The 22975-nt window shown below is 55.9% G+C and overlaps 4 protein-coding genes across 5 annotated transcripts in view; 2 read left to right on the forward strand and 2 right to left on the reverse strand.

Annotated features, from left to right (window-relative positions):
• LOC119843027 (zinc finger protein 850-like) overlaps positions 1–22975 on the reverse strand; it is a 765636-nt gene that overhangs the window by 558697 nt on the left and 183964 nt on the right. The gene's annotated exons all lie outside the window — the stretch shown is intronic.
• The window catches only part of LOC119842502 (zinc finger protein 251-like), a 503489-nt gene that overhangs the window by 106522 nt on the left and 373992 nt on the right, over positions 1–22975 (forward strand). The window lies entirely within an intron of this gene.
• Positions 1150–3554, forward strand: LOC119843032 (RING finger protein 225). The gene is made up of 2 exons (XM_038371929.2): positions 1150–1483; positions 2279–3554. The coding sequence occupies exon 2, from the start codon at positions 2391–2393 to the stop codon at positions 3240–3242; it is 852 nt and encodes a 283-aa protein (XP_038227857.1). The 5' UTR covers positions 1150–1483; positions 2279–2390; the 3' UTR covers positions 3243–3554.
• GABBR1 (gamma-aminobutyric acid type B receptor subunit 1) overlaps positions 5948–22975 on the reverse strand; it is a 62411-nt gene continuing 45383 nt past the window's right edge. For both annotated transcript variants that reach the window (XM_038370618.2, XM_043496631.1), the window contains exons 16-24: positions 22497–22647; positions 13091–13223; positions 12467–12583; positions 12002–12109; positions 11348–11441; positions 10873–11000; positions 8320–8448; positions 7411–7554; positions 5948–7156 (exon numbers count right to left, since the gene is read on the reverse strand). In XM_038370618.2, coding sequence (XP_038226546.1) covers positions 6905–7156; positions 7411–7554; positions 8320–8448; positions 10873–11000; positions 11348–11441; positions 12002–12109; positions 12467–12583; positions 13091–13223; positions 22497–22647 — 1256 coding nt within the window. In that variant the 3' untranslated portion in view covers positions 5948–6904. The remainder of the gene's footprint in view (positions 7157–7410; positions 7555–8319; positions 8449–10872; positions 11001–11347; positions 11442–12001; positions 12110–12466; positions 12584–13090; positions 13224–22496; positions 22648–22975) is intronic.

Below are 22975 nucleotides of genomic sequence, written 5' to 3' on the forward strand. Positions count from 1 at the left end.
CATAGGGAATGGTGGGGGAGAGGGTTGTTTTGTGTGACAGAGGAAGCCAGTTCCCCAAGGCAAAGCTGGCTGGGCTGGTTAGACCAGGTGGGCTAGGCCAGAGGCCCCGGTTCTGAGCTTGCCAGAGCTGGCTGGGACAAAGTGCAGGATTCAGAGCAGGTTTGCTGGGCTGGGTCTTGGTGCAGGATCTAGGCCTGCTGGAGCAGAGTAGGGAGCCTCAAACTCATTACATGGTGTGGGCAGCAGAACTGACCCCTGGATGCCTGCCTGCTCATGCCCCCCATAGGGTCTGAGTGTCTACCCTCCCCTGCACCACCAGCTTCCCCAGCCAACCTCTCCAGCCCCATGGCATCCAGACCCTGCTGCTTAGCACTTGCTTTTTGCCCAGGCTTCACAGCTTGGGTCTGGGCCCAGAGCAGGCCTGTTGCATGGCACAGCTATGCCCTGGGGCATGGCTGGGAGAGTACCAGCTCCATGCATACCCCTCCCTTTCCCCCTGTACACACCTCTCCTCTGCCCAGACCCCTACTGAAGGAGCTAGCCTGGGACGTAGCAGATGCCCTCTCGGCTCATGTGTGGGGCTTATGGCTTTCTCTGCTGTGCTGCCCAAAGAGTTGGGTTTAGACTGGAACACTCCATGATTTGGATTCGCTTTCTAGGGCTGGGCTAAGCCCCCAGTATGGCACAAGGGGGTGCTGTTCTGTGGGGGCAGGATACATTAGGAGGCATGGCACTGCACTGAAGGGAGCAGTTGGGGTGCTGTTCTTCAGGGAGCAGGGCAGGGGTTCAGCAGGTGGGGCTGGTCTCCATGAAGTGGGGTGAGAGTTCAATCCCTGAGGGGGCCATTTGGGGCAAAAATTGGGGATTGGTCCTACTTTGAGCAGGGGGTTGGACTAGATGATCTCCTGAGGTCCCTTCCAACCCTGATATTCTATGATTCTAAGGAGCAGCAGGGGGCAATGGGCTGTAGTGAACTGGAGTGGGGGGATGCTCAGCAGGTGGCAGTGTGTTGTAGGGAGCAGGGTTGGGGTCAGCAGGGGGTGCTGGGCTGCAGGAAGCAGTGGGGGGATCAGCAGGGTGTGCTGTGTTGTAGGGGAGGGAGTGCTTTGCTGCAGGGAGTAGTGGGGGACTCAGCAGGAGGCCCTGTGTTGCAGGGAGTGAGGTTGGGGGCTGAGCAGGGGGGCTCTCTGGCTGGGGGGTTGAAGGGTTAACCCTGGCAGAGCCAGCTACCGGTCACATTCCTGGCCAGTAGCCACAGGAAGGGAATGTGGTGGCACCGGCTCCTCACCCGGACCGCACCCAGCCCCACAAGAACTGGGCGGGCTGGGGCAGCGGGGCGGGCGCTGCTAGGGGAAATGCTCCCTGCAGGGGGCAGATTCCAGAACCCGGGAGCTGCCAAGGCCAGCAGCACCAGGTGGAGCAACCCGGCGACCTCAGTACACCTGCTGCGGTAACATCCCAGCTGCACCCAGGCCTGGATCAGGTGAGCCTGACTATTGAGATTGAGCCCAGAGCTGGACTTCCAGGGGCTGGGGCTCAGGATTGGGGGGGCACCAGCAGAGCTGTATGGAGGAGCCCAGGGCTGGAATAGTAGTGGGGGGCAGGACTGAGGGGCGTCAGCAGAGCTGGGGTGTGCAGGTCTGGGATAGCAGGGGCTGTGGGTTGGGAGCGAGGGGCACTGGCAAGGCTGGGTGGAGCCCAGGGGTAGGATAGTGGGGGGCGGGAGGGGAAAGGGGCACTGGCAGATCTGGGAGGAACCCAGGCCTGGGGTAGCAGGGGGCTGTGGGTTGGGAGTGAGGGGCACTGGCAGGGCTGGGGAGAGTGCAGGGGTAAATGGGTGGGGGGGGGGGGGTTGAGGGGCACTGGCAGAGCTGTTTGGGGGAGCCCAGGACTGGAATAGCAGCAGGGGCAGGATTGAGGGGCACCAGCAGGGCTGGTGGGGAGCCCAGGCCTGGGCTAGCAGAGGCTGTGTCTTGGAAGTGAGGGCACTGGCAAGGCTGGGGGGCTGGCAGTGATGTGCTTTGGGGTGTGCGTCCCCTGGTTGCCTCCCTTTTCCTTTCCCCTCCCCCCTCTTGCCAGCTGGGAGTGTCTGGCAGCTCTGTGCTGTGCCCGAGCCCCAGGTGGAGCCGTATCGGGGTGACTCCAGATTAGCCGGGGAGCGGTTGATAGTCTATCTCTGAGGAATTGGGCGTGTGGGGGGCAGCACCCAGCTTGGCCAGGCCATGGAGCACATTATCTCCACTGGGTAAATATTGTCCTTTCTCCCTTCCCTCCCCAGAGACATCAACAGGTGCCAAGCCGACCGTGTCTGCTGGCTGGCACCACCTTGGCCTGGGGGACCCCGCTTGCTGTACCTCTGCCCTCACCAGCCAGGGGAATCAAACCTTGGCATGGCAGCACCAGGGGAAGTAGGGCAGGGGGGGCCCCAGGGTACTGAGCAGGCAGAGGCAGGGCCCTGGGGCGCTGAGGAGGATGAAGACAAGGCCTCCATGGACTGTGTGATCTGCTTCTCGCCCTACGACCGGTTGTTCAAGGTGCCCAAGGCGCTGGGCTGCGGGCATACCTTCTGCCTCGAGTGCCTGGCACGTATTAACGTCTCCTCGGAGCAGGTCAACGCTGTCAGCTGCCCCGTGTGCCGGAAGATGACCTGCCTCCCCACCCGCAAGGGCCTGCCTGGCCTGCCCACCTGCCGGGACCTGCTGGACCAGCTGCCCCTGGCGCCCGCTGCACCCTGCAGCTCCGTGCGCTTCAGCCGGCGCCGGGGGCTGCTGTACGTGCCGGGCTGGGGGACCCGGAAGGGCTGGGGGCTGGCGCTACCCAAGCCGGGCCCAGCCCTCAGCACGGTCAGCCTGAGTGTGGACGTGGGGCGGCCGGCACCGCGGGGCGTGGGCCAGGGACTGCGGGGGGTGGGCTGCTCCAGCTGGCCCTTTGCTGTGGCTGTGGCTGTGGCTGTAACCGTCACTGTGGGGCTGGTGATTTCCGCTGTCTACATCTTCTTCCTGCTGCCAAAGACCCACGGGCTGGGGTCAGGTGTAGGGCTGGGCAACGCCACCTGGCAGGTGCCTTGGCCCAATGGCACCATTCCACCGCCACTGCTGCCCGGTCCCAGAGGGCTGCTGGCACAGATCCCCAGGGACAGGGCTGCGGGGCTGGCTGAAGAGATGGCGCCTCCGCTGCCTGGTATCAGAAGGAAGAGAAGGAGGGGCCTGGGCCCCCCAACACTGAACCCACCCAGGAACTGACATGGGGCCTAGCCCCCCATCAGCCAGGAGGTGGGAGGCTGGGCCACAAGCAGATACTGTCAGAGGGGCACCCCTTACTGCTTCTTTTAGCTGATGCCCCCAGACTTCCTACCCCTCCCCCCCAGGTTTTGGGGCTGTGGCTGGGGGAGGGGGGGTGGCAGAAGCTTTGAGCCCCCAGGAGATTGTGACCTAGATCAGGTCCATTGAGGGGGTCAAAGGCCCTGACTTGCTGCTAAAGGGAATCAATGAGGGACCCCTCCCCCAACACCAGCTCCCCTGTTTCTCCCCTTCATTAAATGATTTTATTTTTCATCTGTGAAGGCTCGGGAGGGTCTGTGGCAGCAACAGCGGAAAGCCACAAAGGGCTCACCCTATGTGGGGTGAGGGGGGCTGGGAGGCAGGACTCCTAGGGTTCTAGTCTGGCTCTGGGAGGGGACTGGGGTCTAGTGGTTAGAGCAGGTGCCTGGAGGCTGTGTGCTGGGAACAGTTTGTGCTCAATTTCCGCTCCCAGTGCAGGGAGGGTTAACGGCACTTTCTCTCCTTAGCCCCAAGGGCCCAGCACTGTGAGGTTTTCCTGCTTGGGGCTGTTTCCTGGGTGCTGGGGCCTGCACACGACTCCACCCTCACCTGGCCGGTCCCCAACAACTAGCCTCTGCAGGAAGAGGAGGGGCCCAGCTAGGAGTCCTGGCTCCCAGACCCCCATGCTCTAACCACTAGACCCCACGGCACTCCCAGAGCCAGGACCCAGAAGTCCTGCATTCGCTTTAAGCACACCCTGGAGCTCTACTTCCTCATGGGCAGATCACTGCAGTCATGGCTGAAAAGTCCCAGGCTGGGCAGATTCCTGGCAGCTGGGAGCCCTGGAGGGCGGTGTGGGGGGAATGGAAATGCCCCCTGGGGCAAACAGGGATCCCAGGGGGCTGGGGACCAGAACTCCTGGGTTCTTTCCCTGGGGCTGGCAGTTGCTCAGCCAGCCCCCATAACCTGGGCACAGGGCTGTGTGGGGGTTATCTTTATGGGGCTCACTGTCTCATGGGCTGGGGGGGTTCTGAGAGGGTCACTGTTGTTGGGAGCAGTCTGCCTCCAGGGTGCTGGGGGGGGCAGGTATGGGATGTCTCTGGGGCTGCGTCGGGGCTGGCTCTAGGGGGCTCTCTCTTTCATAGACTTTAAGGCCAGAATGAACTGCCATGCTCATTGAGTCTGACCCTCCAGCACATGGCAGGCCAGAGACCCCCACTGGCCCATGCTTTGGGGACCCTCCTTCTCCTCCCAGCAGCTCCCCCCATCCCAGTCACACAGCAGTGTCAGACAAGGCCGGGGAGGCCCTGGTCTGACTGCATCTTGGGGCAACCCTCCCCCATGTGCCCACCTGGGCCCTGGCCCCACTGGCTGGGGGGGACCCCCCCCAAACTGCAGGGAGAGGCCTAGGGATAGGACAGCCCATCCAGCCCAGCCCTGCCCCTGCAGCAGGACCGCTGAGCTCAGCCTGTTTGCACATGCAGGTGTGTGTTCTGCTGTACACACACATTGTGCCCTGCATTGCATTGCATACATGCACTGCATACACTGAACTCCCTCCGAGTGGCGTGTGGATGTGGGAACCAGGTACTGCTGTGTGTGTGTGTGTGTACCCTGTGTGTGCACGTGTGGGGCTCTATTCTGCATGCTGTGTTGTGCTCACACTATGCTGTGGGTCCGTGCGGTGCTGCGTGCTCACATGGGGCTGTACACACACTGTGCTGTCCTGCATGTTGTGACCCATGCGTGTTAGAGCATGTGTTGTGCTATGTATGCTGCATGTTCTCACGTTGTGCTGCCCTCGCTGAGCAGCTGCTCGGTGCTGTGTCTAACAAACACCAGTGCTTCCTGGCACACTCACTCCTGTGTGGGTCTGCTCTCTCCTGCCATTCTCATGGTGCCTGTCCATGGGACTCAGATGGGGGCAGTCTAAACACTGATGGGTTCTAGCTAGGGAACCTCCCCCCACCCCCATTCCAGCAGCTCTGGGCCCAGCTCAGATAGGAGCTGTCAGGAGAGCCATGGGGACCGCCCTAGGCCCAGACTCTGGGCCTCCAGGGTCCATCATGACCAGCTGGAGCATTCCCCGTCCCCCACTGTCCCCGGTGGAAGCACATGGCTGAGGCCATGTCTATCCGGGCAATAAGAGACCCTCAGGGGCGGCTGTGGCTGGGAAAATGGCTGTACGCTACAGTCAGATTGCAGGCTGGCCCCCAGCGGGGCTCTCCACCCAGACCCGCCTGGTCAGAGCAGGGTTCAGATAAGGTTAATCCCATCCCCCCCTGAAAGCCCTGTCTATTTTTGGGCGAGTGTGAGCCTGCCTCAGGCAGCTGTATCCCCACTTCCAGTCAGTTGGGTGTAGCCAGAGTAACCTGACCTGACCCTCTGCACAAGATATCCAGGTCTGCATGGCCACTCTTATGTGTAACCAGGGCTGGTCATCCCCTACAGCCGGTACGCTGCCAGATGACAACGTCCACTGCTGATTGTGCTATACAGGCTGACTGTACATGAAAGCCACTAGCTCGTTCTATGCATGAAGCTCCTACTGTATCTGGGAGTTGCTAGAATTGGTGTTACACCGTGCTCTGACTGCGGGGCCTCCAGGTGCAGCTGTGACCTCTAGGGCCAATGTACGCAAAAGGAAGCAGATGAATTTTGCACATTAACAACACAACTGCACACAATAGTAACCAGATCCAGTTGTTCACTAAAATGCAACTGAGAAACCAGACCCGGTTGTACACTACAGTCTGATAGTACATTACAGTAACCAGACCCGACTGTGCATTACATTTTGATAGTACAGACAAGTAACCAGACCCAGTTGTGTGCTACAGTCTGATTGTACATACAAGCAACCAGATCTGGTTGTGTGCTACAGTCAGACTGCACTCACACAGAACCAGCCCTAGCTGTTCACTAGTTTAAACATACAAGTAACCAGGGTCTGGTTTTGTACTACAGTCCAACTGTCCCAGACCCAGCTGTGCACTACAGTCTGACTGTACTTACAAGTAAACCAGACCTAGTTTTACACTACAGTCTGACAGTACATTACAGTAATCAGACTCACCTGTGCACAACAGTTTGATCGTACATACAAGTCACCAGATCTGGCTGTGTGTTACAGTCTGATTGTACTTACATGTAACCAAACCTGGTTCTAGGCTACAATAATACTGTATATATGAATAACTAAATCCGGTTGTGCACTACACCTTGCCTGTACATCCCATTAACTAGATCAGTCTGTGCATGACTGTACGTTGGAGGCCACCGGGTCTGACTCTGTGCTACAGTGAGACTGCACGCCTGGCTGGCGTGCTCAAGGGGCAAATTTCCCTTCTTGATTCACCCTGCCCTCCCCACATCACCTTGGTTACAAGCAGCTGCCCCCTCCCGCCTGACACTGCCCCAGCTAGAGACACTCAGGATAGATCAGACAAGGTGCACATTTTACTCTGCACCTGGATGTCAATTGGCACTCAGAGTTTGGATGGGAGAAGGGAAGATGGATTGATACAGTGAGATTTTACAAAGCTAAGAGATGTGACTGGGGGGGGGGGGGAAAGAGACCTTATTTAGCTCCACTTCACCCCTTCCCGGGCCCCACCCTCTTCTCAGGCCCAGCCCCATGGTGGTCACTTGTAGAGCAGGTGGACGCGGCTTCCGTCACAGTTGCCGCGGCCCAGCTTGTCAGCCTGCTCAGAGACAAGGCAGCGCACCAGGGGCAGGCTAGGCTGGTAGAGGGTGGGCATGGGCCCGGCCGCGTTGGTGAAGTGGTTGTCAGCGGCACACCCGTCCCGCGAGGAGGGATTAGAGGGGCGGCGCCGGGAGCGCAGCTGTTGCCGGTCCTGGAGCTGCTGGCGGAGCTCAGAGACACGCTCCTCCTTCTGCCGGAAAGAAGGGGAGGGAGTGAATGAGTGTAACGCCTCCCCCACCCTGAGTGGGGGATGAGCCCCCTTCCCTCCCACCCCCCTAAGTCCCCAGCTTCAGAGAGAGATGGAGGAGAGGACGCCACCAATGTAGGGTTCTGGTGTCTCATCCTCACTTTATACCCTGCACCCCATAATCACAGTATGGGAGCACTCAATCAGGTCCCCGCTGCCCCCCCCAAAGACATGGGATGGAGGCACATCTGCCTCACCTCTGCAATGATCTTCTCCAGCTCCCTGTTCTCCTTCTCCAGCAGCCGGGATTTCTCCTCCTCATTGTTGTTGGTGGATGAGCCCGTTTTCATGGTGTCCTGTTGCTCCGACTGCCACTCACCCCTGGTGATGAGACGTCGCATCTGCAAAAAGTGCCCCCAGTGACTATCAGGGACAACAGTACACCAGGAGCACGCACTTCCAACCACCACCGCTGCCAACTGTCAGAGACAAGACTACACCTGGAGCACTGACTCCCAACCCCTCCACCCCCACCAACGGTCAGAGACAAGACTACACTCAGAGCAGTGACTCCCAACTCCCCCCTGCTGACTGTCAGAGACACAACTACACCAGGAGCACTGACTCCCAACTACCCCCCACCAACTGTTTGAGACAAGACTACACCTGGAGCACTGACTCCCAACTACTCCCTAACTGACAGAAATAATACTACACCCAGAGTGCTGACTCCCAACTATATCCCCTGGCTGACAAGCAGATATAATACCCCAACACTACACCTGCCCCCTGACTGTCAGAGACAATCACCTCAATGCTATACCCAGAAAAAATCCTGAAAACCCAACTACCCTCTCCCACTCTGCTATCAGACAAGAAACAACAAGCCAGTAGTGCCCCTGGCACAGAGACCCCAGTCCTCTGGCTACCCCCTCAACTGATTGAGTAATAGAACACACCCCAATGCTACACCCACAGCACAGACCTCCATCTCCCTCCCCTCACTGTCAGAGACAACATCCCAATGCTAACTCCAGACCAAAGAGTCTGAGCCCCCCCGTGCTATCCCTGCACCAACAGTCAGATGGGAAGAGAACAGCCCAACGTCTTCCCAGTGCAGAGAGCCTACGCCTGTCCATGCAGATGGGCGCGAGGGGGGGTTCTACCTTGGGCACGAAGAGTACCACCAGGGTGATGTAGGAGGAGAAGACGACAGCCAGTGAGGCGAAGGCAAAGGCGGCATCCTGCTGGCTGTTCAGGATCATGGTGACGGGGGCGGTGATCAGACACAGCACCTGCGGCACAGCCAGATCCAGCGGCATCACTGCGCGGGGAAGGGGAGACAGAGAGACCTGCCCCGACACCCCAAACCTGGTCCGTGTAGCCACTCCCCCCACACACACCTCACACGACTGTGGCACAATGCGGGGGTACTGGATGCATGTGCACTGTCATAGCCCAGAGGGGTGCTTGGTGGTCACAGTGGGGTACAGTCAGGCACTGGGGTGCAGTGGAGCACACTCACCGCCATGTTGTAAATGGCCATAGCCACAGCACAGTGGGGAGGTTTGGGGGTGCGCTAGAGGGCTGGTGTGCAGTGGGTTACGGTGGGGTGCACTCACTCACCGTCGTGGTGGGGAGGTTGAGGGGCAGTGAGGAAGTTTGGAGGGGCAGTGGGTAACAGCAGAGTGCACTCAATCACTGCCATGATGGGGAGGCTTGGGGGGGCAGTGGAGAGGTTTGGAGGGGCAGTGGGTCACAGGGGGGGTGCAATCACCGCCATGGTGGGGAAGTTTGGGGGAGCAGTGGGTCACCATGGGGTATATACTCACTCGCCACCATGGTGGGAAGGTTTGGGGGGGCAGTGGGTCAGAGCGGGGTGCACTCACTGCCGTGGTAGGGAGGTTTGAGGGGGAGGTCAGAGGTTGGGGGCAGTGGGTGTGACGAAGCGGGGATTTTCCCTTGTTATGTTGTATGTGTCTAAATGTTGAGCCTATGTGAGTTTTACTGTTTTGCATGAATACTGTGTGTGCCTCAGTTTCCCTGTGTGCTACACCAATACCTTTGTGGTAGGAATAGGGGTGTGTGAATTTGGCTTAGACCTCTGGGACAGGTGAAGCTGCTCCAGCTGCCTGCACATATGCTATGACAGGTGCCCTTTGTAACCTGAGACCCAGGAGGGGGATGCAACCAGGTGACAACCAGGTGACTGCCCGGAAAGTGAGACAAAGAGCGGGGTGGGGTGTCAGAGGTCAGGTGGTTGGAAGCTTACAGTCTGCTTGGGGGGATTGGAAGAGGGGGAGTGCAGGGCTTCTGGCCCAGGACTCCCCAAGATGGACTTGGCTGAAAGTCACTGATTTCTGTGCTAACAAGTTCTGTCCTATGCTGTGTACCTGTCGACTAATAAACCTTCTGTTTTACCGTCTGGCTGAGAGTCACGTCTGACTGCGGAGTTGGGGTGCAGGGCCCTCTGGCTTCCCCAGGAGCCCCGTCCGGGCAGACTAGCTGTGGGAAGCGCACGTTGTGAAAAGGGGATGCTGAATGCTCCGAGGTCAGACCCAGGAAGGTCGAAGCTGTGTAAGCTTCTTACCCTGGAGACAGGATGCTCAGAGAGAGGAGGCTCCCCTAGAGTCCTGACTGGCTTCGTATGGAGTAGTTCCAGAGCATCGCCTTGGTGACTCTGTGACAGTGGGGAGGTTTGGGGGGCAGTGTGTCACAGCGGGACGCACTCACTCACCACCATGATGGTAAGGTTTTTGGGGGGGAAGTTTGTGGGGCAGTACAGCGGGGCGCACTCACCACCGTGATGGTGAGGTTGTGGGGGAAGTTTGGGGGCAGTGGGTCACAGCGGGGCACACTCACCGCCATGATGGTGAGGTTTGGGGGGGGGAAGTTTGGGGGGCAGTACAGCGGGGCGCACTCACTCACTGCTGTGATGGTGAGGTTTGAGGGGGGGAAGTTTGGGGGGCAGTACAACGGGGCGTACTCACTGCCGTGATGGTGAGGTGGGGGGGAGTTGGGGGGGGAGTACAGCGGGGCGCACTCACCGCCATGATGGTGAGGTGAGGGGGATTTTGGGGGGCAGTGGGTCACAGCAGGATGCACCCACTCATCGCTGTGATGGTCAGGTGGGGGGAAATTTGGGGGGCAGTACAGCGGGGAGCACTCACCGCCGTGATGGTGAGGTGGGGGGGAGTTTGGGGGGCAGTGGGTCACAGCTGGGCGCACCCACTCACCGCCATGATGGTGAGGTGGGGGGAAGTTTGGGGGGCAGTGGGTCACAGTGGGGCACACTCACCACCATGATGGTGAGGTTTGGGGGGCAGTACAGCAGGGCGCACTCACTCACTGCTGTGATGGTGAGGTTTGAGGGGGGGAAGTTTGGGGGGCAGTACAACGGGGCGCACTCACTCACTGTTGTGATGGTGAGGTTTGGGGGGGGAAGTTTGGGGGCAGTACAACGGGCGTACTCACCGCCATGATGGTGAGGTGGGGGGGAGTTTGGGGGGGAGTACAGCGGGGCGCACTCACCGCCGTGATGGTGAGGTGGGGGGGAGTTTGGGGGCAGTGGGTCACAGCTGGGCGCACCCACTCAACCCCATGATGGTGAGGTGGGGGGGAGTTTGGGGGGCAGTACAGCGGGATGCACTAACCGCCGTGATGGTGAGGTGGGGGGGCGTTTGGGGGATAGTGGGTCACAGTGGGGTGAACTCACTTACCGCCACGTTGTAGATGGCCATGCCCACGGCCCGGTGGTCATTTATCTTCTCGGTGGAGACGCTCTTGGTCTCGTAGGCCAGGAAGATGCCCAGCAGCAGCAGCAGTCCCTTGAACCCATAGAAAATCCCTGCGTTGGGCACAGGGGATGGGTCAGACCTGTTGGGGGGCTGGAGACAGGATGGAACGCAAGAGACTGGGGGTGTGTGAGGGAGACCTGCAGAGGGAGGGATGTGGGTGGGAGAGGACAGGACAAGAGCAGCCCCCGCTCCAGCAGGCAGGCAGCTGTAGGTTGACTATCCCAGGATCACTCCCCGCAGACACTTCCCTCGCCACTGAGCCAGGGTCCCTCTCCCCCAAACACTGCCCATCCCCCACCTCAACCTGGGCACTCTCCCCCACCAAGTCAGCACCCCTCCCCACAGATACTGCCCATCCCCCTGCCCCCCATGGCCTGTGCCCAGTGCCCCTGCTTACCCAGCCAGGTGTTCATCTTGGTGGAGCTGCAGTGCTCCAGCTGGGGCAGGATCGAGACGTCAATGTCGGTTTTCGGTTCCTCTTTGGTGAATTCCTACGGCAATGGACGGCAGAGGGGTGAATACCAGAGGGCAGGTCAGAGCCCCAAGTCGGGGCCCCCAGGGTTGCAAGTTTCCCCGCCACGCGCCCCCAACACGGGGACCCTGGGGTAGTGAGCTTCCCCAATGCACGTTCCTGACATGGGGATTCCAGGGCCACAAACTTCCCCACCATATGCCCCCAACATGGGAACCCCGGGGCTGCGAGCTTCTTTGATGCACTCCCCTGCCACAGGGACCCCGGTACTGCGAACTTCCCTGCCACATGCCCCCAACATGGGGATTCCGGGGCCATGAACTTCCCCACCACGTGTCCCCGACATGGGGACCCCGGGGCATGTGAGCTTCCCTGATGCACACCCCTGCCACGGGGACCCCCGGACCACAAACTTCCCTGCCACATGCCCATGACATAGGGATCCTGGGGCCACGAATTTCCCCACCACGCGTCCCCGACACGGGAACCCCGGAGCCACGAGCTTCCCCAATGTGTGCCCCGACACAGGGCCCCTGGGGCTGCGAGCTTCCCCACAGCAGTGCCATGTCAGGGCTGTACCTCAATGGTGCGATGCAGCGGGTCGATGATTTGCCAGATGGCCAGCATGACCACGTCCAGCCCCACCAGCAGCCCCACAGTGGCGTACAGCTTCCAGGGCTCAAGGGTCTGCCAACCATGCAGAGTTAGCGCTGCGGTTCAGTGCCCCCTGGCAGCCCCCCAAAGTGCCTCCCAGTGACACCTAGTGCCCCCACACACTGCCCCCCAGCACCCTCCAGTGACCCTTAGCACCCCACACACACTTCCCCCAGCGCCTCCTAGCACCGTCCATAGTACACCCCAGTGACCCCTAGCACCCCCAGCGCCTCCCCACAGCGCCTCCCAGTGCCCCCTGCTCCACACGACCCCCAGCATCCCCTAGATAGTGCCCCTCAGTGCCCCTGCTCCACAGTGCCCCCAGCACTCCTTTACTCCACAGTGCCCCCCAACATAGCACCCCACTCCCTGCAGTCCAGCGATTCTCACCTTGCGTCTCTCCTTCTTCTCCTCTTTCTTGGTGAAGACGGTGTGCACCCACCAGATCTTAGTGAACATGCTGCCATAGGCCAGGCTGAACCCCAGCCCCAGCAGCCAGAGCCGGGCCTGCCAGGGAGCAGAGACCAGAGTGAGAGTGCCCCCTGCTGTGCCCCCCGTCTTCAGCCCTGCCCCCTGCTGGGGCTCCATCTTCAGCCCTGCCCCTGCCGCTGCTGGGCCCCCCGTCTTCAGCCCTGCCCCCTGCTGGGGCTCCATCTTCAGCCCTGCCCCCGCCCCTGCTGGGCCCCCCGTCTTCAGCCCTGCCTCCCGCCAAGTCCACGGTCTTCAGCCCTGTCCCCCCCACCCTGTCTCCCCCCTGCGCCCTGCTGGGCCCATCTTCAGCCCTGTCTCCTGCTGGGGCTCCATCTTCAGCCCTGTTGGGCTCCCCATCTTGTGCTCTGCTCCGCACCTTCAGCCCTGCCCCCTGCTAGGTCCCCCTCATCTTCAGCCCTGCCCCCCCATGCCCTGCCAGCACCCCAACTCTAGCCCTCCCCATCGCTTTTCCCTCATCCCCCCATTCTTGGTCCTGGGCCCTCCCCGCCCTGCTGCATCCCCAGCCCTAGTGCCCTGCCTCACCTGGCAGACAAAGGGGAAGAGCCCAGCCCTGATGTGGTAGCCATCCAGCCCCAGGGGGAAGACAGCTGCCAGCGCCAGCGTGCAGCCCACGGCCGTCATGTTGTTGAGATAGGGCTGGGAGTTCTGGATGTACCTGCAGAGCAGACACAGCCATCACCTGAGGGTGCCCCACAGGCCAGCCCCCGCCCCCTCCCCCAGAGATCAGCCCCTCCAGACATATCCATCATCTGGGGGGTGCCCCGCAGCCCGGCTCCTGCTCCCCATCCCCCAAGACCAGCCCCTCCATCACCTGAGAGATGACCCAAAGCCTGGCTCCCCCCTCCTGCTCCCAAAGGCCAGCCCCTGCAGATGCAGCCATCACCTGGAGGGTGGGGGGCCACAGCCCAGATCCCGCCCCAAGACAGGAGGGGTGGAGGATGGCCTTGGGGCAGGGGAGTGGAAGGCACTGACTGGACGTGCCCATTGTAGAGGTTGAAGGGCAGGCAGATGGTGGTCAGCCTGTTGCCCAGGTGGAGGGTGGGGGTAAACATGGGGCAGGGAGGTGGAGGAGGGGGCACTGACCGGACGTGCCTGTTGCAGGTGTAGAAGGATAGGCAGACGATGGCCAGCAGGATGCCCAAGCTGGGGGCTGGGAGATAGCCGTGGGTCATGGGGCGGCAGTGATGGGACATGCCCCTTGTAGGTATTGCAGGCCAGGCAGAAGATGGCCAGAAGGGTGTCCAGATGCAGGGTGGGGGGTAGCCATGGGGCAGTGGGCGGGAGGAGGGGGGCACTAACCGGACGTGCCCATTGTAGCTGTTGAAGACCAGGCACACAATGGACATCAGGATGCCCAGGCTGTGGGGGAGTGGTGGGTAGCCATGGGTCATGGGGCACCACTGATCGAAAGTGCCTCTTGTAGGTATTGAAGGCTAGGCAGACGGCCAGCAGGATGCCCAGGCCGGGGGGTAGGGGGTAGCCGTGGGGCAGGGGAATGGAGCAGGGGGTGTGATGTTCTGTACCTTGTGGGAACACCCTAAACCCCCATGTTCATCCTTATAATATGGCTGTGTGGTATCTAATGCAAAGTTTGTCATGTTGGGTGTCTTCAGAAGGCTCATGATGCACTGAGCATTGTTGTTATAGTGATGTTACAGTAATGTTATAGGTTATAATTTCATGTATATAGTTATGAGGTTGAAAGTGGGTCCTCATGGCTTAAAATAAGCCCAGACAAAAACTCTCCAAGAGCAGAGAGGCAGTTCACACCTCATCAGGGCACATATGGGACAAACCCAACCCAGACTCACAGGAACAAAGGACTAGGCAGCAACAAAAGGATCTGTTGGACTCTCTAGTGAGTCACTCCCCTTCCTTTGGTCAGTTTGGGATTGTGATAAGGTAAAGATCACCTGTTTCTGAAGGGGTGGGGGTGGGGCGCAAAGCCAAGAGGGAAGAAAGAACATGATAAAAGGGAGAGACATTTGCCATGCTCTTCCTCTCTTTTCCACCTCCATCTACAGTCATCACCACAAAGCGACTGAAGCGCTGATCAAATGGGACAGCTTGGCTGAAGGGCAACCAGCCAGCCTGTGGTGAGAAGTTTGTAAGGGCACTGAAAGTGTTAAGATCAGTTTAGAATGTGTTTTGCTTTTATTTCATTTGACCAAATCTGACTTGTTATGCTTTGACTTATAATAACGTAAAATTTACCTTTGTAGTTAATAAATCTGTTTGTTTATTCTACCTGAAACAGTGTGTTTGGTTTGAAGCGTGTCAGAGACTCCCCTTGGGATAACAAGCTTGGTACATATCAATTTCTTTGTTAAATTGATGAACTCATATAAGCTTGCAGTGTCCAGTGGGCATAACTGGACACTGCAAGACTGAGGCTCCTAGGACCAAAGACATTGGCTAGTGTCATTCGGTTGCAGAATTCAAGGGGCAGCTTACATGCCAGAGGTTGTGTCTGAACAGCCCAGGAGTGGGGGTTCTCACAGCAGAGCAGGGTAAGGTTGGCTCCCAGAGTCAAAGATCAGAGTGGCCTAGCAGATCACCAGTCCAGATAACACCAGAGAGGAATGTCACAGTGGCACAGAGAGCAGGGTGTGTATGTGCAGCTTGTTACTCCAAGTGGAGTTCACACTTTAAGCACTGATATTTGTGATTTTAAGTGATTCTTCAGTGCAGTGGCTAAGAACAGTCAGGAGGAGGTCACAGTTTTGTTATTTTCTGTTTGTTTATTTCGGGTGAGAGGAATAAGCACAAGAAAGCAGAAAAATGACTACCAGTGAGGCAGCTACAAAACTAGAGCTGACCAGATTGGAAGCTACAGAGAAGGAAAAGGATTGAGTTTCAAATGTGGCAGGCAGAAATGAGCTGCGGCCAGGGAAATTATGGAGGCAGAGGCAGCCAGGGAGGCAGCCAGAGAGGAGGCTGAACAGAGAAGGGCTATGGGAAAGAAAGAGAAAGAGAGCAGGGAGAAAGAGCAGAAAGAAAGAGAGAGAGAGAGCGAAAACACCAACTGGACTTGCTAGAGAAGCAGAACCAGAACCCCCCTGACCTGAATGACTCCCATCACTCCAAAAATCCACAATTGGGAATACTTATGTCCTGCATACAGTGAGGAGGACGATATTGCTGAATATCTGACTACCTTTGAAAGGCTGTGTGTAATACATGAAATCCCGGATGATAAGAGAGTTCCTATCCTGACTGCAAAATTAACTGGTAAATCTCAAAATGTATTCAATGGAATGCCTATTGAAGATGCTTTAGACTATTGTAAACGTAAAGATACTGTTTTGCGAAGTATTTGTTAGTTCTGCTGTCCTTAACACAGAAACCCCCCAAGCAATTGAAACCTATCATATTGGTTTTGTGAGGTTAGCCTCTGCAGAACCAGATATGGAGCATGTTAAGGCTGTCCAAATTGATGGCAGTGAATACTTGGGGCAGAGGGATACAGAGGTCCAGATCATTCTGGTTAAGCAGAGTGTGGTCCTGAAGGCCAGTATGTTGCCAGGACAAATGGCAGAGATTGTGGGGGTGGGCAAAAGCAGATTCCTCGTACCACTAGCTAAAATCCATGTGGTGTGGGAAGGTTTGGAAAGTGTTTTGACTGGGGGGGTAATAGAACACCTCCTATTTGACCTGCTCCTTGGTAATGATTTTTTCCACGTAGTTCAGGTTAAAGTATTTGCCTGCAGCAGTAGGGAGTTTTATGCTGGGATCCCCGAGGGAAAGAGTAAGGTCTCAGGAATGCTGAGAGAACGGGAGAGAGTCACCTTCATTCTTCTGCAGCAGGGAGAAGCCACATGCTTCCAGGTGGGAGGGTGGTTGAGACTAACTCCTGCACTGCAGCTGGAGGCGACACCACTATCAGGAAGGGATGGGGGTGTAACGCCTGCCAGAGAAAGAACTGTCCAGGTTGTTAGCTGCCAGCAGGTTGTGGCTGAACCAGAGGCAAAACCTGGCTCTAGGGAGCATAGAGCAATGTGTCCCAGAGGAGAGCCCAGAGAAGGGGCAGGGGATCTCCGAAACCACTGAGGTGGTGAGGGTTCCTGTGGCTCTGTAACACAGGGAAGCAGAGTGCTTCCAAGCATGGGAGGGGCTGAGACTAGCTCCTTTCCAGCAGAAGGCAACATGTCCTCAGGTGCAAGGGCAGGAAAGGTGTTGTTGGTGATTAAGAAAACTGTCCCAGTGGTTAGCTGGCAGAGTTTTACAGCTGAACAAGAGATAGAACCCTTCCTAGGGGGCACAGAGAAATGTGTCTGAGCAGGGGGCCCAGAGGAGGAAACTGGGGAAGGAATAGTGGGGGTACAGGAATGTCTCCTCACTAGTCACTTGGGGCAGGATACCCAGGACACTAGCAGGGTGGCTGGGTCACAATCTGTGCACCCAGGCACTCAGCCTGTGATCCGGGTTCTGAGAAGGACTGTGTCACTGACCTCCTGGAGGGGAGCCATCACACAGCTGACTTCTCAGGGACAGAGAAAGGGTGATGGAGGGTACCCCAATCCAGGTCCCAGTTTTTCAAGATGCTATTTCTGATAAGTTTTTGGAAAGTAATTGTCTCTCTTTACATCAAGATGCAGCTCCAACACCTGTGACAGCAGAGGAGTTGAGACCAGGAAATTGCCAGGTGATAGTTTGTGAGAACACAAATGACCCAACTGATGGGGGTGGGGCATGTTCCCCCAGGCAGGTGAGACACAGAGAGAAATTATGAGAAAGCTGCTGGGAAAAGGGGCATCTGATCAAAGGGTAAACACCCCTCGCCCAGAGAGCCCAGATCACAGCCCTCTGGGGGGCAGGAAAGGACTCAGTGCTGGGAGGGGGACACACAGGGTAACCCCAAAAGGGGAGCTGGATTTTCTGCATATGTACTGTCCTGGGGTTGGGAGACTGTTCCCCAAACGGCCAGCCAACGTGCAGGATCCCCCTTGGACCCTTATCTTGCCAGACCCTGAGATATCAAAATGCCAGAAACATGATTAAATTAAGAGCCCACACAGAGGGGAACACTGGAGGAAAAGAAAGGCCAGTGATTAATTACATGGAAGAGAGTCAAAAGACATCATGGGTAATGAACAAACTAACCTCAAACTACACTATCTGAACAGAGGGCGTGGTATCATAAAGATACTTGTAAACACACATCTGTGATAAAAAATGTGGTATTAATGTTACGTTTCGGGGATAAGAATTTTGACACGGATGTTAAACCTTATGATGCTATTTTTCAATTAATACCTGTAAACAGGTTTAAAGCTTATCACAGCAGAAAAACCATAAAAAACACTGGTTTTCTGTGTGTGAATGGGGAAACTGAGGCACACTGCCTCATGGCCTTAATGGCTGGATGCCAAGAGAACTATAACACAAACTGCCTTCAAGCTAGTCAGTGACTTACCCTCTTGCAGTAAACTAAGGGCAGAGGTGTGATGTTCTGTACCTCATGGGAACACCATACACCCCCATGTTCATCCTTATAATATGATTGTGTAGTATCTAATGCAAAGTTTGTTATGTTGGGTGTCTTCAGAAGGCTCATGATGCACTGAGCATTGTTGTCATAGTGATGTTTTAGTAATTGTTACAGTAATGTTATAGGGATGTTATAGGTTATTTATAATGTCATGTATATAGTTATGAGGCTGAAAATATATCCTCATGGCTTAAAGAAAGCCCAGGCAAAAACTCCCCAAGAACACAGGGGCAGTTCACACCTCATCAAGGCATGTATGGGACAACCAGGCCAGCCTCACAGGAACAAAGGACACTGGCCTAGGCAACAACAAAGGATCTGTTGGACTCTCCAGTGAGTCCCCACTCTTTCTTTGGTCAGTTTGGGACTGCGATGAAGTAATGCTCACCTGACTCTGAAGGGAGGGGAAAGCCAAGAGGGAAGAAAGAACATGATAAAAGGGAGAGACTTTGCCATGCTCTTCCTCTTTCTTCCACCTCCATCTACAGACACCACACCAAGCGACTGAACAGCAGATCAAAGGGAGAACCTGGCTGAAGAGCAACAAGCCAGACTGTGGTGAGAAGCATCTAAGTTTGTAAGGGTACTGAAAGTGTTAAGATCAGCTTAGAATGCGTTTTGCTTTTATTTCATTTGACCAAATCTGACTTATTATACTTTGACTTATAATCACTTAAAATTTATCTTTGTAGTAAATAAATCTGTTTGTTATTTACCTGAAGCAGTGCATTTGGTTTGAAGCATGTCAATAACTTGTCAAGGCTTGGATAACAAGCCTGGTATATATCAATTTATTTGATAAATTGATGAACTCATATAAGCTTGCAGTGTCCAGTGGGCATAACTGGACACGGCAAGACAGAAGTTCCTAGGGTTGTGTCTGGGACCAGAGATCATAGAGTCATAGAATATCAGGGTTGGAAGGGACCTCAGGAGGTTATCTACTCCAACCCCCTCCTCAAACCAGGACCAATCCAGAACTAAATCATCCTAGCCAGGGCTTTATCAAGCCTGACCTGAAAAACCTCGAAGGAAGGAGATTCAACCACCTCCCTAGGTAACGCATTCCAGTGCTTCACCACCCTCCTAGTGAAAAAGTTTTTCCTAATATCCAACCTAAACCGCCCCACCGCAACTTGAGACCATTACTCCTTGTTCTGTCATCTGCTACCACTGAGAACAGTCTAGATCCATCCTCTTTGGAGCCCCCTTTCAGGTAGTTGAAAACAGCTATCAAATCCCCCTCTCACTCTTCTCTTCTGCAGACTAAACAATCCCAATTCCCTCAGCCTCTCCTCATAAGTCATGTGTTCCAGTCTCCTAATCATTTTTGTTGCCCTCCGCTGGTCTCTTTCAAGTTTTTTCACGTCCTTCTTGTAGTGTGGGGCCCAAAACTGGACACAGTACTACAGGTGAGGCCTCACCAGTGTTGAATAGAGAGGAACGATCACGTCCCTCGATCTGCTGGCAATACCCCTACTTATACAGCCCAAAAAGCCATTGGCCTTCTTGGCAACAATGGCACACTGTTGACTCATATCCAGCTTCTTGTCCACTGTAACCACTAGGTCCTTTTCTGCAGAACTGCTGCCTAGCCATTCGGTCCCTAGTCTGTAGCCGTGTATGGGATTCTTCCATCCTAAGTGCAGGACTCTGAACTTGTCCTTGTTGAACCTCATCAGATTTCCTTCGGCCCAATCCCCTAATTTGTCTAGGTCCCTCTGTATCCAACCCTACCTCCAGCATATCTACCACTCCTCCCAGTTTAATGCCATCTGCAAACTTGCTGAGGGTGCAGTCCATGCCATCCTCCAGATCATTAATGAAGATATTGAACAAAACCGGCCCCAGGACCGACCCTTGGAGCACTCTGCTTGATACCGGCTGCCAGCTAGACGTGGAGCCATTGATCACTACCCATTGAGCCTGACTATCTAGTCAGCTTTCTATCCACCTTATAGTCCATTCATTCAGCTCATACTTCTTTAACTTGCTGGCAAGAATATTGTGGGAGACCATATCAAAAGTTTTGCTAAAGTCAAGGAATAACACGTCCACTGCTTTCCCCTCAGAGCCAGTTATCTCATCATAGAAGGCAATTAGATTAGTCAGGCATGACTTGCCCTTGGTGAATTCATGCTGACTGTTCCTGATCACTTTCCTCTCCTTTAAGTGCTTCAGAATTGATTCCCTGAGGACCTGCTCCATGATTTTTCCAGGGACTGAGGTGAGGCTGACTGGCCTGTAGTTCCCTGGATCCTCCTTCTGCCCTTTTTTAAAGATGGGCACGACATTAGCCTTTTCCCAGTCATCTGGGACCTCCCCCGATCACCATGAGTTTTCAAAGATAATGGCAAATGGCTCTGCAATCACATCCGCCAACTCCTTTAGCACTGTCGGATGCAGCACATCCAACATCATGGACTTGTGCTCGTCCAGCTTTTCTAAATAGTCCTGAACCACTTCTTTCTACACAGAGGGCTGGTTACCCTCCCCATGCTGTGCTGCCCAGTGCAGTAGTCTGGGAGCTGACCTTGTTTGTGAAGACAGATGCGAAAAAAGCATTGAGTACATTAGCTTTTTCCACATCCTCTGTCACTAGGTTGCCTCCCCCATTCAGTAAGGGGCCCACACTTTCCCTGACTTTCTTCTTGTAGCTAACATATCTGAAGAACCCTTCTTGTTACTCTTAACATCTCTTGCTAGCTGTAAACCCAAGTGTGATTTGGCCTTCCTGATTTCACTCCTGCATGCCTGAGCAATATTTTTATATACCTCCCTGGTCATTTGTCCTATCTTCCACTTCTCGTAAGCTTCTTTTTTGTGTTTAAGATCAGCAAGGATTTCACTGTTAAGCCAAGCTGGTCGCCTGCCATATTTACTATTCTTTCTACACATCGGGATGGTTTGTTTCTGTTACCTCAATAAGGATTCTTTAAAATACAGCCAGCTCTCCTGGACTCCTTTCCCCCTCATGTTATTCTCCCAGGGGATCCTGCCCATCAGTTCCCTGAGGGAGTCAAAGTCTGCTTTTCTTAAGTCCAGGGTCCATATTCTGCTGCTCTCCTTTCTTCCTTTTGCCAGAATCATGAACTCTACCATCTCATGGTCACTGCCTCCCTGGTTCCCATCCACTTTTGCTTCCCCTACTAAATCTTCCCGGTTTGTGAGCAGCAGGTCAAGAAGAGCTCTGCCCCTAGATTGTTCCTCCAGCACTTGCACCAGGAAATTATCCCCTACACTTTCCAAAAACTTCCTGGATTGTCTGTGCACTGCTGTATTGCTTTCCCAGCAGATATCGGGGTTATTGAAGTCTCCCATGAGAATCAGAGCCTGTGATCTAGTAACTTCCATTAGTTGCCGAAAGAAAGCCTCTTCCACCTCATCCCCCTGGTCCGGTGGTCTATAGCAGAGTCCCACCACGACATCACCCTTGTTGTTCACACTTCTAAACTTAATCCAGAGACTCTCAGGTTTTTCTGCAGGTTCATACCAGAGCTCTGAGCAGTCATACTGTTCTCTTACATACAATGCAACTCCCTCACCTTTTCTGCCCTGCCCGTCCTTCCTGATCAGTTTATATCCATCCATGACAGTACTCCAGTCATGTGAGTTATCCCACCAACTCTCTGTTGTTCCAATCTCATCATAATTCCTTGACTGCGCCAGGACTTCCAGTTTGCCCTGCTTGTTTCCCAGGCTTCTTGCATTTGTGTATAGGCACTTGAGATAACTCGCTGATTGTCCCACTTTCTCAGTATGAGGCAGGAGCCTTCCGCTGTCATGCGCTCCTGCTCGTGCTTCCTCCTGGTATCCCACTTCATTTGGGTGCACAATCCAAGGAGCAGCTTACATGCCAGAGGCTGTATGTGAACAGCCCAGGAATGGAGGTTCTCACAGCAGAGCAGGGTAAGGCTGGCTCCCAGAGACAAGGATTGGAGTGACCTAGCAGATCACTGGTCCAGATAACACCAGAGAGGAAAGTCATAGGGGGGCATGGACCGGATGTGCCCGTTGTAGATGTTGAAGGCGAGGCAGAAGATGCCCAGCAGGATGCCCAGTCTGGGGAGTGGGGAGGAAGCCGTGGGGTAGGGATGTGGGGGGCACTGAACGGACGTATCTGTTGTAGATGTTGAAGGCCAGGCAGACAATGGCCAGCAGGATGCCCAGGCTGGGGGGGTGGGGGGTTGGCATGGGGCAGGTGGGTGGGGGGTATTGACCGGACGTGCCCGTTGTAGATGTTGAAGGCCAGGCAGACAATGGCCAGCAGGATGCCTAGTCTGGGGGGTGGGGGGTTGGTGTGGGGCAGGTGGGTGGGGGGCACTGACCGGACGTGCCCGTTGTAGATGTTGAAGGCCAGGCAGATGATGGCCAGCAGGATGCCCAGGCTGGGGGGGTGGGGGGTTGGTGTGGGGCAGGTGGGTGGGGGGCACTGACCGGACGTGCCCGTTGTAGATGTTGAAGGCCAGGCAGACGATGGCCAGCAGGATGCCCAGGCTCGCAAGCACCGACACTGAAATGAAGAGCTTCTGCGACAGGAAACGGAAGGTGGTGATCACCTTGGTATAGTCAGCCGGGGGAGCATCCCCTGCAGCAAAGAGCACAGTAAGAGGGGGGACTGACCTAAGCACAGCACCGCCCCCAGGTCCCCCCAGCCCCGGAGAAGGGGAAGCCACCTGAAGCGCCAGATCAGGCCCTAGCTCAAGGCAGGGGGAGGTTCACGCCCTCAGTGACCCACACAGTCCCAGCACCCAGACCAGCCCCCGAATCCACAGGGACCCATGTCTGTCCCCATCCCCAGTGGGAGCAATTCCCAAAACCCTTGATGGCAGTGGGGCCAGATCCCTTGGTGACAAGAACCCCAGGGAGGCAGTTCCCACAATCCCCAGTGGCACACAGGACCAGAGACCCTGGTG

The sequence above is a fragment of the Dermochelys coriacea genome, chromosome 14 (genome assembly GCF_009764565.3).
Source record: "Dermochelys coriacea isolate rDerCor1 chromosome 14, rDerCor1.pri.v4, whole genome shotgun sequence".
Classification (NCBI taxonomy): domain Eukaryota; kingdom Metazoa; phylum Chordata; order Testudines; family Dermochelyidae; genus Dermochelys; species Dermochelys coriacea.

Excerpts from the sequence above, each read along its gene's own strand:
- LOC119843032 (XM_038371929.2), top strand. The coding sequence starts at position 2,391 with ATGGCAGCACCAGGGGAAGTAGGGCAGGGGGGGCCCCAGGGTACTGAG.